This window comes from Pseudopipra pipra, chromosome 1 (genome assembly GCF_036250125.1).
Source record: "Pseudopipra pipra isolate bDixPip1 chromosome 1, bDixPip1.hap1, whole genome shotgun sequence".
NCBI classification, from domain to species: domain Eukaryota; kingdom Metazoa; phylum Chordata; class Aves; order Passeriformes; family Pipridae; genus Pseudopipra; species Pseudopipra pipra.
In genome coordinates, this window is record NC_087549.1 from 34519914 (window position 1) to 34533297 (window position 13384).

Genomic DNA, 13384 nt, shown 5'->3' on the forward strand with positions numbered 1-13384 from the left:
GACAGTCTGATGGAGTATGACCTTAGTTCCAGCTACCTGAACATTTGCCCCCTAATGTCTCTCTTGATGCTAGCATAGAGGGGCAAGAAAGTAAAAATCTATTGCCTAGAGACTGCCAGACTGCTAGTTGCGATGAAAGAAAAGGCAAGACTGAATTTGCAGAGTTGACAAATGGAAAGTTTGTCACAACTTCATGACTTGTCAGTTGGGCATATTTGACAAGGAAATACTTCCAGAATATACCTGAATTTCCCTCATTTTAGGAACTATAATATTAGATGATAGCTGCATTTTAAATCTAATAAAAAAGAAAGTAATTGGAAATGACACCATTACCAGCTATTGCAATCTCCCCTCCCCCCAAAAAGCAACGTAAAAATAAATATCTAAATAGGCCTTATTAAATATCTTTCTCTAACAAAAAAAAATCTCTCTTCAAAATACCCCAAGGTCCCAATTCAGCAAAGTATTTAGGCATATGCTTAAAATCCTTCAGATTTAGCAAACCACACAAGCAAGCACTTGCATATTGTTGAGGCTAATTGGAATAAAGTATGTGCTTAATGAATAAGGATAGGCGGTTGAATTGAGATCCAGGTGCAGAAATAATTATCACATCAGCTCAACAGTCTGTAGTTTATTAGTCTTTCTCTTGAAAATCTAATTTCTGACATCACAGCCTAGAAAAAAGTCATCAAACTCTGTTCAAATCTGGCTGTTTTGCAGATCAGTTCACTTAAAATTCCTCAGTTACAAAGGCAGGAGGGGGTAAAAGGACACAACTCTCCCACAATAGCTGAAAATACAGTTCATTCGCTCTAGCATTAACAATATTAGACAGCAACAGAGAATGCTTCAGCTTCTTTTATCACAAGTCAAAAATGTATTCAAAAACATATTGGGTTAGGAACTCCAAGCATTTGACAATCACATCCCAAAATGGACAAAACAGTATTTACATGAAACATCTGCAATTACTAAGACAGACCTAGGTCACTAGCAGTCTTGAAGAGATTTTTGAAAAGTGCGTTTTCAGAACATTGCACAAACAAATGGCCACCTAAAAAAACGTAGTGCTCAGGAAGTGACTGGTTCCCAACAACCAAGCATTGGAGAAGGTGATTTCACATTCATCAGCTATTCCTTAATCTGTAAAGAATGCACAGCTCTAACTTAACTTTCATACACCGGTATAAGTACATACCAAAAAAGAAGGTGGAAGATCTATCCAAATTTTACAGAGTATAAGAACACAAAATAATCGTATTTGGGTTTATTTAATATTGCTACTTTGGGTGAAAAACATCTAAGCTACATCAGTAGACCTAATTTTGATTTATCTCAACCAGCCATTTAAATATTAAATGCATATTTACTAGTAACATTGACAGCTCTTACAGCTTACCTCTCCCAACAGCATGGACAACTGATGGGCCAAAGCCCCGGATTTGGAATCCAAGTCCATCTGCAGAGTCAGGAATCTTCACTGTCCTGATACAAGGAAAGATTGAATATGAATGTAGCAAAAGGTAGCATATTGTTACTTATAAAAGTGGACAGCTACAAGCAGATTACAAGGGTGTAAGACTCCACACTTTTATTAATTCACAGTTTCAGATTCTGCACCATTCATATTCCAGATACGGTACACCACTGGTATCAGAAATAAGAGCAAGCTGAGACAGCGAAAAATATCTATTTCACAGGGAAATTCGATATACCGATTACAACCAAAACACCACCATAGCTTTAAAATTCCTCCCAAAGGGTCTGGTATTTGGTTAAGTTGCCACAGCACAGCAACACTGAAAGCCCTAGGAAGGCAGTCAGTCTCTCAATCAAGAGGACAGAGCCTGGGGACCACAGAGCATGGCAGGCCTGGGTAGATGAGCTGCAGAAGACTTCAGAGCCTAAATCCATACTGTAATTTGCTAACTTCTAAGTGTCTACTCAGTGAGTTTTCTTGAAAAAATGTTTTGTTGCGGTTTTTCTGAGCAGCAGTGCTGAGATTTGTAAAGCAAGAGTCTTGTAAGCACACTGTGCTATGCTCCTGCTTGGTCTAAACCTACTGAAAAACACAGTTCTGAGACGCAAAATTTGCATCTACTCCTTAAAATTAAGCCCTGAGCTTACTCAAAGTAAGCTAGCTTACCCACATGATATCAGCTCAGGATCTAGAAAAAGCAACACAGCTGCATTAGCCCTTATCAGAGTTAGTTAAGTCAGGCATAACAGTGCACTGATTTAACTTTGCAGCTTTTCCTTCCAGAGCCAGTTCCATTATTATTTCAGAGATGTTTGCCCCAAGCTCCATTTGCCATTGCAAAAGCAAACAAATTCAAAGTGATTTGGTCTGTAACAAACTTGATTTACAGGCAGTTTTGACTACTATAATTGCATCATTTCTTGCATTTCTTTTTTTTTCCTAGTATACATAATGTTAAGCATTTGGAGATGATTATCATCAGAGGAGATCCAAAACTCACTGAAGTCTACAATTTCTTTAAAATATTAGAATATTATTGAGATTAATAAATTTTCATATGAAATATTTTTGTAAGTATAGCATCATTTAATGTCATCATGGTTAGGCTTTGCGAACAAAGATTTGGGAATCATTTAATGTACTTACATATTAATTAACGTTGATTTGATACAATTGATATGCATTCTGAAACTTCTTTGTGAACATGCTAATGAACTGTGAAAGACCATCACTGGCAGTTTAGGCTAAGAATTTAGGAGAGAACTGTCTCTTCTGACAAAACAGTTGTGCTAGCAGCAGGTACTGACAAACAGCAGGCAGCACTGAGAAACAGATTCTTCAACTCCTGTGAGCTCCTCATTCTGTGAAACTTGAAATTCACCCACAAGTTCTGTCAGAAATTAAACTAAGGTCTATGCTAAAGAAAGGCCAAGATATGCCTTTTATGCTTTCTACAACACTGTGGTCAACTGGTTTGGGTGAATTTTTTGTTGTGATTTTTGTCTGGCTGGGGGAGGGGGTGGGGTGGTGGTGTTGGACTATCAGTCCAGATGAGCATCTTTATGCCATATTTCCTTCTTTGCTCTTTTCCCCTTTCTGGGTGCTGTTCTCAAGACACCACTGCTTATTAACAGGAGAAGTACATCTCCGTTCTACCACTGAACCAAAGGGAGGTAATCTGTATATGCTATCTGGTTAAAGAGCATGGCTCCTCTTTACTCTGCAAATTTCAATCAAAATTACTCCTGACCAGTGTTTCTTAGGTCTCCTCCTTCTTTGTTATGTATAAACTAGCAATAATTGCATTAACTTTAAAAATATACATATTTGATGAATGCACACATTAGGCCTCACTTTGTATTTCTTTTACATAACAAAACTTGCATTTAGGTAGGAATGGTCAATCCTGTGTACAGAAATGCATCTGTTACATAAAGATGAGGAACTGTTTACTTGTTCCTGCAGTTTACACTACCAGCACACATGCTGAAGGGACCCATTAGACCACAGTCTGACTATGCCAAACCAGCAATTAATCACCAGACACAGGAACTTATCTAATACACAGCGTAAGAGATAAGTGATCAAACTGTCTGTACAGTCAAGGACACTTCATTTATACTTGCAATTCCTGCATGTATTCAAAGTGGCAGAGCTGAAGATCTAAAGTACTCATGTTTCACTTTTGCTGACTCACAAATATAATACAACAAAATCTAAGCAGATCAAATCGCTTGACTTTACAAAGTTAGTTCAGATATAGCATTTCAAATAACTTTACAATATTTCAAATAACTTTACAAATAGTTCTCTCCAAAGTTCCACTGGTCCTTTAAAATTCACTTCAGTTTTGTTTGTAAAATTTCCCCAAAGGAATGACAACTTACTCCCGTGGTTTAGTGCTCACAAGAACCCGCAGGGGCTTTCTGCTGTTTAAACAGGCTTTCAGGAAGCAATCCACTTCACTGAAGGGTCGCAGAAAAACCAGGTCACCATTAATGGCAAAGATTTTCTTCCCAACTTCCAAGCCTGCCATCTAGAAAACAATAACAGTTTATAACCACTAACATTATGTTTTCTTCTGCTGGCATGCAACCCCAGTAGCAATAATGACATGCACATTCACTTTACATTCTTTATGACTCCTTCATGTACCACACACAAAGGACTTATACACAAAATGCTTCTAAAAGCAGTTAAACTGATGTGAAGGGTACAGTAAACACTCATTTTGAACAGACATAAATGCAAGACCTAGTCTTAATCAAGATTTTATGACAGTATTACAATACCAGTTAATACTTTTACTAATTAACATAACAGCTTTGATTGAGCCATTTATTTTATGACAATACTTAATTTGTTCATCCATCATTTTCCAAAGGAACTAGAGCTTCTTTTCATAAAGGAAGACCTAATTAAAATTTTAGTAAGTGAATATTTGTTAAGTTCCAAAACAAAACAGTTTTTAAACTTTGGTGTAACAAGAAAGGAGCTACAACCAGTTGAACGACAGGAGTGGCTCAGGGTATGCATTAAGCCTTAGCACCATCTGAGATCATGGCAGAATCTGGCTGCTAGAGATCAACATATAGCTCTGTGGCTGAATTATATTATTGATTTGCTGTGTCTTTTTATGATTTAAATTTCTATTCCACCATGAGATTTAGAAAGCCTTGAAATCTAGGTGCAAATTTTTTCTTTCACGAAAGAGACTCCTTCTTTATCTTTACATATACAGACTCCTGTGCAGTTCAGTAGAATATGAATCTACCCAAAGAGCATCTAAAGCAATACCAACAAACAGGAAGACTGCAATTTATTCATTTAGATTCTCAAATTCTAGATTTTATATAAAGCTTGATACATCTTTTACTATGAAACAACACATCAACTGCAACTCACAGACTAGCTCTATACTCATTTCATATTCTACCAAAAATGTTTACTACACCCAGGATTAATGTCATCACAGGAATATTATAAAATGCATAAAAATAAAATTATAAATTTTATATCACTCACTATGACAATTTAGCTGAGCAGAAAATAAGTGTTCATAATGGTCAGAGCAACATGTTAAACAAAAAAAACCAAAACAAAACAAAGGAAAAAAAGGGAATAAGATTCATAAGCACAGCCTTCTTGGAAAGTTGTCAGTTACCTTCTACCACTATAGACTTTCTTATCTGATGCACAAAACATACATCTGTGATCAAGTAAGTAAAACAGGGAAGATAATTTATAATACTCGATACCTCAGCATTTGATCCTTTCTCCACCACTTTAATAATTGGCACCTTATTTTTATCTTCTAAACCAAAACCATAAGTGCCTTCATTAGATTTAATCTGAAAAATAAAATTGTTTAAAATATTGTTCAGAAAGCCATTAAGAAAAGCTGAAGTATATCCTCATTAAATAAACAGTCCTAATTTATTGTCACTACGACCAATTTTTTTACTCATCAAAGCATACAATCACTGGGTTTCACTCACCAGTAATGACTTGGCTATGACATTTTCCACTACTTTCAGATCATGTTTCATGAGTCTGTGCTTCATATTTGATCCTTCCATTTCTTCATCCGCATAAAAACGGAACAGCAGTGGTTCATCCTTAAATTCACTTTTCTCTAAGACTGTGATAGAAAACCACACATCCTTTTTTAATTTTGAACTTTTGAATATCACGTCTTTCATAAGTCATAAAATACTGAATGTGAATACACATATTGAATGCTAGCAAAGTATTTTTGTGTGTGTGTGAATCTAGGGAAATCATTTAACATATGCAACAGTTGTTATTTGGATCCATTACAGATAGGTATCACTAAGCCCATTTTTCAACTACACGTGGATTCCATCAAATTGAGAAAGCCTATTAGCTTGAAATCATTTTAGTAAAAATGCAAAGTGCAAGGTTTCTTCCTAAAAGGGATCTTAAAATATGATTTTGAAGCGTTCCACTGGGCACCTGCTGAAGATGCTCACCACCAAGTTCTGGCACTCTCCATATGGTGAAGCATGCCAGGTTCAGTCTCAGAAATAGGTTTGGTGGAGACGAGGAAGCAACCAGATCAGCAGATGGATGCAGTTTGTATGTTTAAAAGTCAAAGGAAAAAGAATGAACAATACCAGAGAGGATGTTAATTCTCCCTCCTTCTCTAAACAGGATGATAAAAACATTATTCCTTCTATAATTCCTTCTTCTTTTCATTTCAGTAAATGACCTACTGCTTTGATCCTTTCACTGAAATCCTGCCTTTGACAGTATTAAATGGGACCTTGTTCACATCATTTTTGGTGCTGCACACATCTCTGCTCTCCTCTGTCTTCTTTGTTCACTCCTATCATTACGATTGTCTCATTTTCCTCCAGTCCACTTTCTCCTATTATCACCACTTCACTTTTTTGAAGTCATGCTCCTCCATACTCTATTCTTTCCCCCAAAAATGTCACACTTCTCTCTTATATGTATTCTAACTTTTTATTGTCTCGTCTGTGCAAACATGTATTACCTGCTTAAAAAATTTCTTGCAAAGTGACTAATAAAACTGCCTCAGCTAAATCCTTTAGAGTATGAATTCCTCAGCAGATGCTATAAAATTGGATATAATTTTCAGAGTACACAATAGCTAATTTTTTTCCTGATGACTGTGGCATAGGTCTCTTCAGTGATACAATAGAAGAATTTTCCATCTGTGCTGTAATATCTTTATCAGCACCTGCATTTCCTTCCAACTATGTAGATAACATTAAAAAGAAAGTAAGCATAGCTTGTACAGAATCTATTTACTTACCATGGTGCATAAACCCATTATCACAAAGAGCTACACCAAATATCATAGCTTCCTCCCTCGTCCGGCAATCTCCCTGTTAAACCATAGAATAATTTTTTAAATATATTTTAATATAGCAGCAAAATGGAATCTGTGCACAATGGTATAATCTCACAAGGATGTCAATAGCTGTAGATTATATTTATCATCACCACTTTTATATATATATTTCTAGCATAAATACATAAAACAGAATATACATGTTTATCATACAATCAGAGAATAGTTTGGGTTGGAAGAGATCTTTACATGCTCTAACTCTTTACACTTTGAAATAAATAGGTAAACACTGAAGTAACACTGCATACTCCATAAAAATTGAATGTAAGAGAATCTAAAAGTATCACAGTTTTAAACTTTTACTTTATGAAACTAGTGCATGTTGACAGAGTGAACAGGATACCCTGTTCTTGCTTCTAGTTCCTTCAAAATAAAACAGAGTTGTTGACAGTAAATTAGTACTGACTTTTGTCCACCTAATTAGTAGTTTAGAGTTATGCAGAGCCTATTCCTTTCATTTTAAGCCAAGAACAGTGTTACATGCTGAATCATAAAGCTAAGTGTCATTAAAACATTTCAAGTTCAGTTGCACATAAGGAAGATAAGCACAAAAAGAATTAACAGCACAGCTGCTGACAGATGATTGTGTTACTTTACCAGTGTAAGAGGATTACACTTACACATACTGTTCTAATAACTCTTACACAAAGTGTTTGCATGCTATTCTGCTTGATACATCGCTAGCTTTCAGATTAGAATTTAAATGCACAACATACATAAATCCAAATGTGTATACTTGCCTGTGCAATCAACCAATCTATGAATTTGTTAGCCATAACCACAGATTTGTAGGTTCTCAAGTGATAATCTTTATCCCTGTTCAAAACAATGCAAAACGAGTTTAAAAAATCAAACAAAAACTCAAAAGAAACAGAAAAATACTTGTATTTTATGAACAAGTCAGTGCAGGTGTGAATTGAGCATTTTATAATGGTTCAGAAGTTTCTTCTGGAGAAAAAAAGCTAATTAAACCTTTCAATGTAAACAGAAAGGTGGAGGCTGACTACATCTTACTTGGGTGACAATGGCACTGGAGTATAAAGGCAGGTGTGTTGTTACAGCTGTGACTCCCCAGACAAGGTAATGGAGTGTAAGTGAAGGAGTATACTAACATATACAGTAAGCATATAGGCATATCCATCAGGACCTAGAAGGCCCAGAAGCCTGTTAAAAAAGTCATATTGAACAGAGTTGGTAGTCACTTAAGGATTCGGTTATACTTTTTGTCTTGATAGCCCTTCAGTCTTATTTGATTACTCTCAAAAGACCAATCTTGAAGGGATGGATTAGGTTTCTACATTCAAACACAGTATCTTCAGATTATATACTACTTCCAAATGACTCTCTAAGGATTTCCCAATTGGACTCACCTAATTACTGGGGTAAACAGACTGTGAAGGCGACAGTACAGTCGTACACCCTGTTAAAGAGAAAGAGGTGGTGTTAACCCCATGTTCACATCACACAGTACATAAGAGGCATGGGCACAGTAAGGAAGCCCGTATGTTGTAAATGCACTTCATTTACACAGCAAAAGAGTCTGTTCAAATTTTTATGTATTTTCATGTGCCAAAACTTAATCTTTCCAGATAACAGTATTGGTGAATAAATTATGAGGAAGCAAACATGTCCAGTCTAAACTGAGCTTCACTGAGACACATGCAAAAAGGATTAGCTTTAAGGTAGCACTAAAAAATTCTGAAGGTTTGAAATAATTTGAAAGAAAGTACAAAAAAATAAAGCAATGTCTCCATACATTAGGGTTGTCCTAAATACTGGTTGTTACTTTACACACAACTGAGTAATGAAAGTAAAAAATACTGTTATTTCATTATATGGATCAATACTTCACTTATAAATTGAAATTACAACTAATCCATTTTAAAAATGCAAAATATTCAAAAATTAGAAATGTTTTCATTTACAAACCAAAAAATTAAACATTTGGAGTAGTTTAAGAAACTACCATCAGAAAATTGCATTTATAAAAGCAAAACACATTAGTATTACTTAGTGAACTAACAAAACCCAATTATGTTCACAACATGCAAGAAGAACAGTGTATAACAGTGTCAAATTAGATTCCATCATACTTTCCTCTGCCTGGTAGTTCAGTACTGAAGATTCCTCTAGATGCACCTTATATTAACAAGTGCCAGCAAAAAAGTGAACGACACTGTATTGTAATACTCAAATGCAGACGTTTTTGACTGACTCAAAATCATGAAAAATTTGAATATTAATGAGTTTAAAGGCACCTTTGATCAATCTTTTCATTATGCTCAGTAGCACAGATGTATAGCACTACCTACGTGTGTTTGAACATCTACATAACTATAGATTTACTGCCTTGTTAAGGCACTAATAAAAGACATGCAAATTTAAGAGAAATTTAAAATCAGTTTCTTATAGCTTCGTATCTATGAAAATGGACTGAAAAATACAACAGACTGAAACACTAGCTTCAGAATCCCCCACAAACCTAGGCAATGCCTCCTGCACATGAAACTACTGAATAATAACTATAACTAAATAACAGTAATCTTTCATTTTTTATTTAAAATGTATAACAAGAAACAAAAATCTTACAAATGGAAAACTAAATTTGATTGACATTGAGACTGGCAACTGTGAGGGGATGTTGTTTATTCCAGTATAATACTTTACATTATTTTTCAAGCAGAGCCTCAGTTTCTGATGTGTCCTTCCTAATAATAGCAACTATTTTATTCTGTACCTTGGAGATCACATCCTGCATCTCATTTCTGGGGTAGTATGTTCCATCATCATATCGGAACCTATATAGCATGTGTTCAGGTTTGAATTGGTGCTTATCTGTAACTAAATTTAAAAAAAAAAAAGTATTGTTTGATTACTTTCTGAAGAAATCAACAAGAGAGAAAAAGGTCAGCATCATTTCTTCTAATAACAGCCCATTACACAGAAACAGGTAGATTTCAGACAGGAAGGGCAGGAAGCCCAATTAGATCATCTACTTTAAGTTCCTTTACATCACTGGTGACAGTATTTCTTAGAACATCTAAGTAGTAAAGAAAAAACCAAACAATTTCAAGTCACATGGCAAAGAATAAGGAAAACAGATAGGGAACAGCATGAAATTTAGGTACTCAAATCTTTCTAGTCTTCAGCACTTTGCAAAACTTATCGACTAAATATCCAAATAAGACTTCTTTTCCAACTATTCATATTATTCTCACACATTATTTTCTGTCCTCATTCTTGCTGAGGCCAATCTCAAATGATTAGGTAAAGATATGAACCCTTCCCAATACATTTGGCCAGTCCCGAACTGGGGAAAAAAGGGAGAGGGAATGTCTTCCCCTATATATAGACAGGCAGAGGTCATAAGTGCAAGAGACTGGCAATCATTACAAAAATTTTGATAATCTATTTCCCCAAAGACCCATGAAAAACAATCTTAGCAAGTGGATTTCCAGCATTTCACAAGATTCCAGCACCAAACCTCAAAACTTCAAGTGTTTTGTCAAAACAGTCATATCATAGGATACAAAGCTTCTCCTGGAAATAGTACTACTGCAAGTCTTTCTGAAAAACAGCTGATCCATTTGATGGCTGAGGACAGCATTAGCCACTGGCACTGTCCTAGGATAACTTTTTTATTAATTATAGTTTTGCTTGCAGTTGTAAGCTTTAATTTTGAAACTAAATTTACATGTCATCAGTTGATAAAGAAGGGTAATGTAATGTCTTCATTTATCAGAGTAACACACCTGACAGCATTAGGTGTAACTGATTAAGCCATCATATATAATTCTCTTCCAAAAACTTAGTTAGGCATCATAAATTTTGTACAGTAAGGTGCCTTCTGTCTGTGTCATTTTTCATGCTTCTTCAAGCTCCTCACTATCTCCACACATCATCTGACACACAGATATAAAAACTGAACTTCATATATTAAATGGTTTCACTAGTGTCATGTGCAAGAGGAGAATAACTTCTCTACCTGCATTTGATATATCTACTAATAGGAAAGCCCAGGACACTATTCCAATTGCCTTGAACTGATGGCTCATGCTAAGGTGATTATTCAAAATAATTTCTAAGCTTTTTACGTATCATACATCAGATACAGACTACAAAATTTTCACATATAATGCCTAGCGTAAGTATCTAAATGGATTTTAATGGATTGTGACCATTTAACTCAGGGAAAAAAGATATCTTCTAGTTCTGTAATTAAGAAAAAATTCTTGTGGTTGAAGAAAAAACATATTCCACTAGATTAACATAAATTAAGAGCTGAAAATAGAAAAACCACCAGGACAGTTTTGCCTAAGCCCAAGTTGTTCATTATTGTTCCACGGATGCACTGGGAGGGAACTGGGATCACAAACCACCTTTCCTTTCTTGCATGCCCATCATGAACAGAGCAGGCTATGCCCTCTGAGTGCCACTCTGTCTTTGCAGTCCTGATTTACCACAGTGCACCAGAAACTAAGGCAGTAGCTCCACAGGGCTGGCACATCCTGAGTTTCAAACACTTAAGCTGATGAAAAGCTGTATTACCACTAAAATAAGAAAGCCCAAGTTGGTTTACATATCACTTCCAGCATTGTACCTACATTTATGCTGGGATACATATTTATATGGCACAGATGAAGAAAAAGGAACACATTTGGTCTTTTCATTTACTTCTTTGCCAGTGTAATTCTAAATCACATCAGTACATCAGTCCAAGAAACTGCGCAGCCACAGAAATACTTATTCATTTTAAAACTCTCTGATATTCAGTTTATTTTTGTAACTACAAAGCTCCTTACTACCTTGAGACAAAGCTTCCATTTCTCGTCATCACAAGCAAGTGATTGGACCAAGTATCTCAGCCCACTGACTGCTACAAGTAATTTCAGATATCACAGAATTCTACCAGGTGGATTTAAAATAGCAGCATAGCAAGATACAACAAAATTTTTCCTCTTATACAAAGTGGAGGGGAAAAAAAAAAAGGAAAAGCCATAACTTTTCTACTTCCAAGAGTTCACACACCAGGAAGTAAAACAGTGCCCATCACAACATGGTTCTGTCATTGCTAGAATGAACTCCAGCACAGTGACAATGATGGCCTCATGAATATGCAAACTCTAACAAAGACCTCTACAATATTTGCAATGTAAATAACAGCCAAACTTTCTTTCTCCCTTGATCCCTCTGTGAAAACAGATGGTTCATTCAACTCTATTTTAAGAATGCTATTTTCAGTGAACCACAGCTGGATCCACTATTCAAAGTAGCATGTCTGGCTTACATTTCTATGCTCTAATATAATTACCCTTTTATCTCATGAAACTACACAATATTCATTTGATTCTGTATTGAGAAATTCTATGATTGCATTTAGGATATAAATTACAAGATCAGGAAAAGAATCTGGCAACTAAATGATTTCATTGAAAACAATTTCTCTGTGTGTAGTAAACATAATGGCATCTGACATTTCAATGATTGTGGAGGAAAGTCATGTAGACTGACATTAAAGAATTAAAGGCTACATGACCACTGATGAATAACCCTAATTTTTTTCCTCCTACTTTGCATGTGTTTAGAACACACACAGCTAAGTGGCACTATGTTTCTTCCACTTTCTTTTCAGTCAAGGACACTAAAAACATCATTATTAATCAGTATTAAATTCATTTCTGGATGGAGTATAGTAGTGTACTAGATGGAGTTTTGAAGTGTATATTATCAATGAATCCATCTAAATTTACACCCTGGATCTATGATGGAACATTAGCTAACTTGACAGCTGTTTCATCATTTGCTTTTTAAGTGACTGTACCTATTGTATGCCAAATATGCCTTCAAAACCAGAAGTTTCTCCAGTTCATTTATATGGTCCTGTTAGACTATACCTTGTAATAGGGACAGAGATGAGGACCTGCTCTGGAAAGAGAAAAATGCTGCCAATGCAAATTACCTGCAGAAATTAAACATTCTTATTGGTCATTTGAGGGATACTTCTCTCCACAATGAGCTAAATGCACAGAATTGACTTAAAGTTTCAGCATAAAAATATAAATTTTAGTAACTATATAATATAGTGAAAAGAAGGCCTTAAAATTCAAAAGATTAAATTGTTGGGTTCTAGGCTGGATTCCATCAGCTTGAGTTGTAATACCTAACAGATGAGCAGGCACGTTTATCAACAGCCAACTGTGACTCACTCTCTTGCATAATTCTTAGTTGAACATGTATCCCTAAAATGCCTGGCCTTAATAAAGGTTAAAATCCTTAAAAGCAGTGTACCATTCTCTGTTCCCCTAGAATTTATTTTTGCTTACAAGAGAACAGCAATGTTTCTCTAGGTCCCTGTTTTCAATGTTGTGATCCCAACAGCATAGATATAATGTGATTAAATCAATCAAGCCTTTACCAGTAAATCTGCTGTGCATGGACAATGGGCTCTTGAGGTCCTTGGAAGGATATAATGCAAATTCAACAAACCATCTTGCGTT

General features: G+C 35.5%; 1 protein-coding gene across 3 annotated transcripts in view; it reads right to left on the reverse strand.

The window, feature by feature from the left end:
* The window catches only part of PREX2 (phosphatidylinositol-3,4,5-trisphosphate dependent Rac exchange factor 2), a 172234-nt gene that overhangs the window by 84968 nt on the left and 73882 nt on the right, over window positions 1-13384 (reverse strand). For 2 of the 3 annotated variants that reach the window (XM_064651348.1, XM_064651354.1), the window contains 8 exons: window positions 9625-9728; window positions 8258-8307; window positions 7624-7703; window positions 6789-6857; window positions 5485-5627; window positions 5245-5337; window positions 3874-4022; window positions 1406-1491 (listed from right to left, as the gene is read on the reverse strand). In XM_064651348.1, coding sequence (XP_064507418.1) covers window positions 1406-1491; window positions 3874-4022; window positions 5245-5337; window positions 5485-5627; window positions 6789-6857; window positions 7624-7703; window positions 8258-8307; window positions 9625-9728 — 774 coding nt within the window. Of the gene's footprint in view, window positions 1-1405; window positions 1492-3873; window positions 4023-5244; window positions 5338-5484; window positions 5628-6788; window positions 6862-7623; window positions 7704-8257; window positions 8308-9624; window positions 9729-13384 lie in introns of all 3 variants that reach the window. The other variant, XM_064651352.1, reaches the window with a different exon arrangement.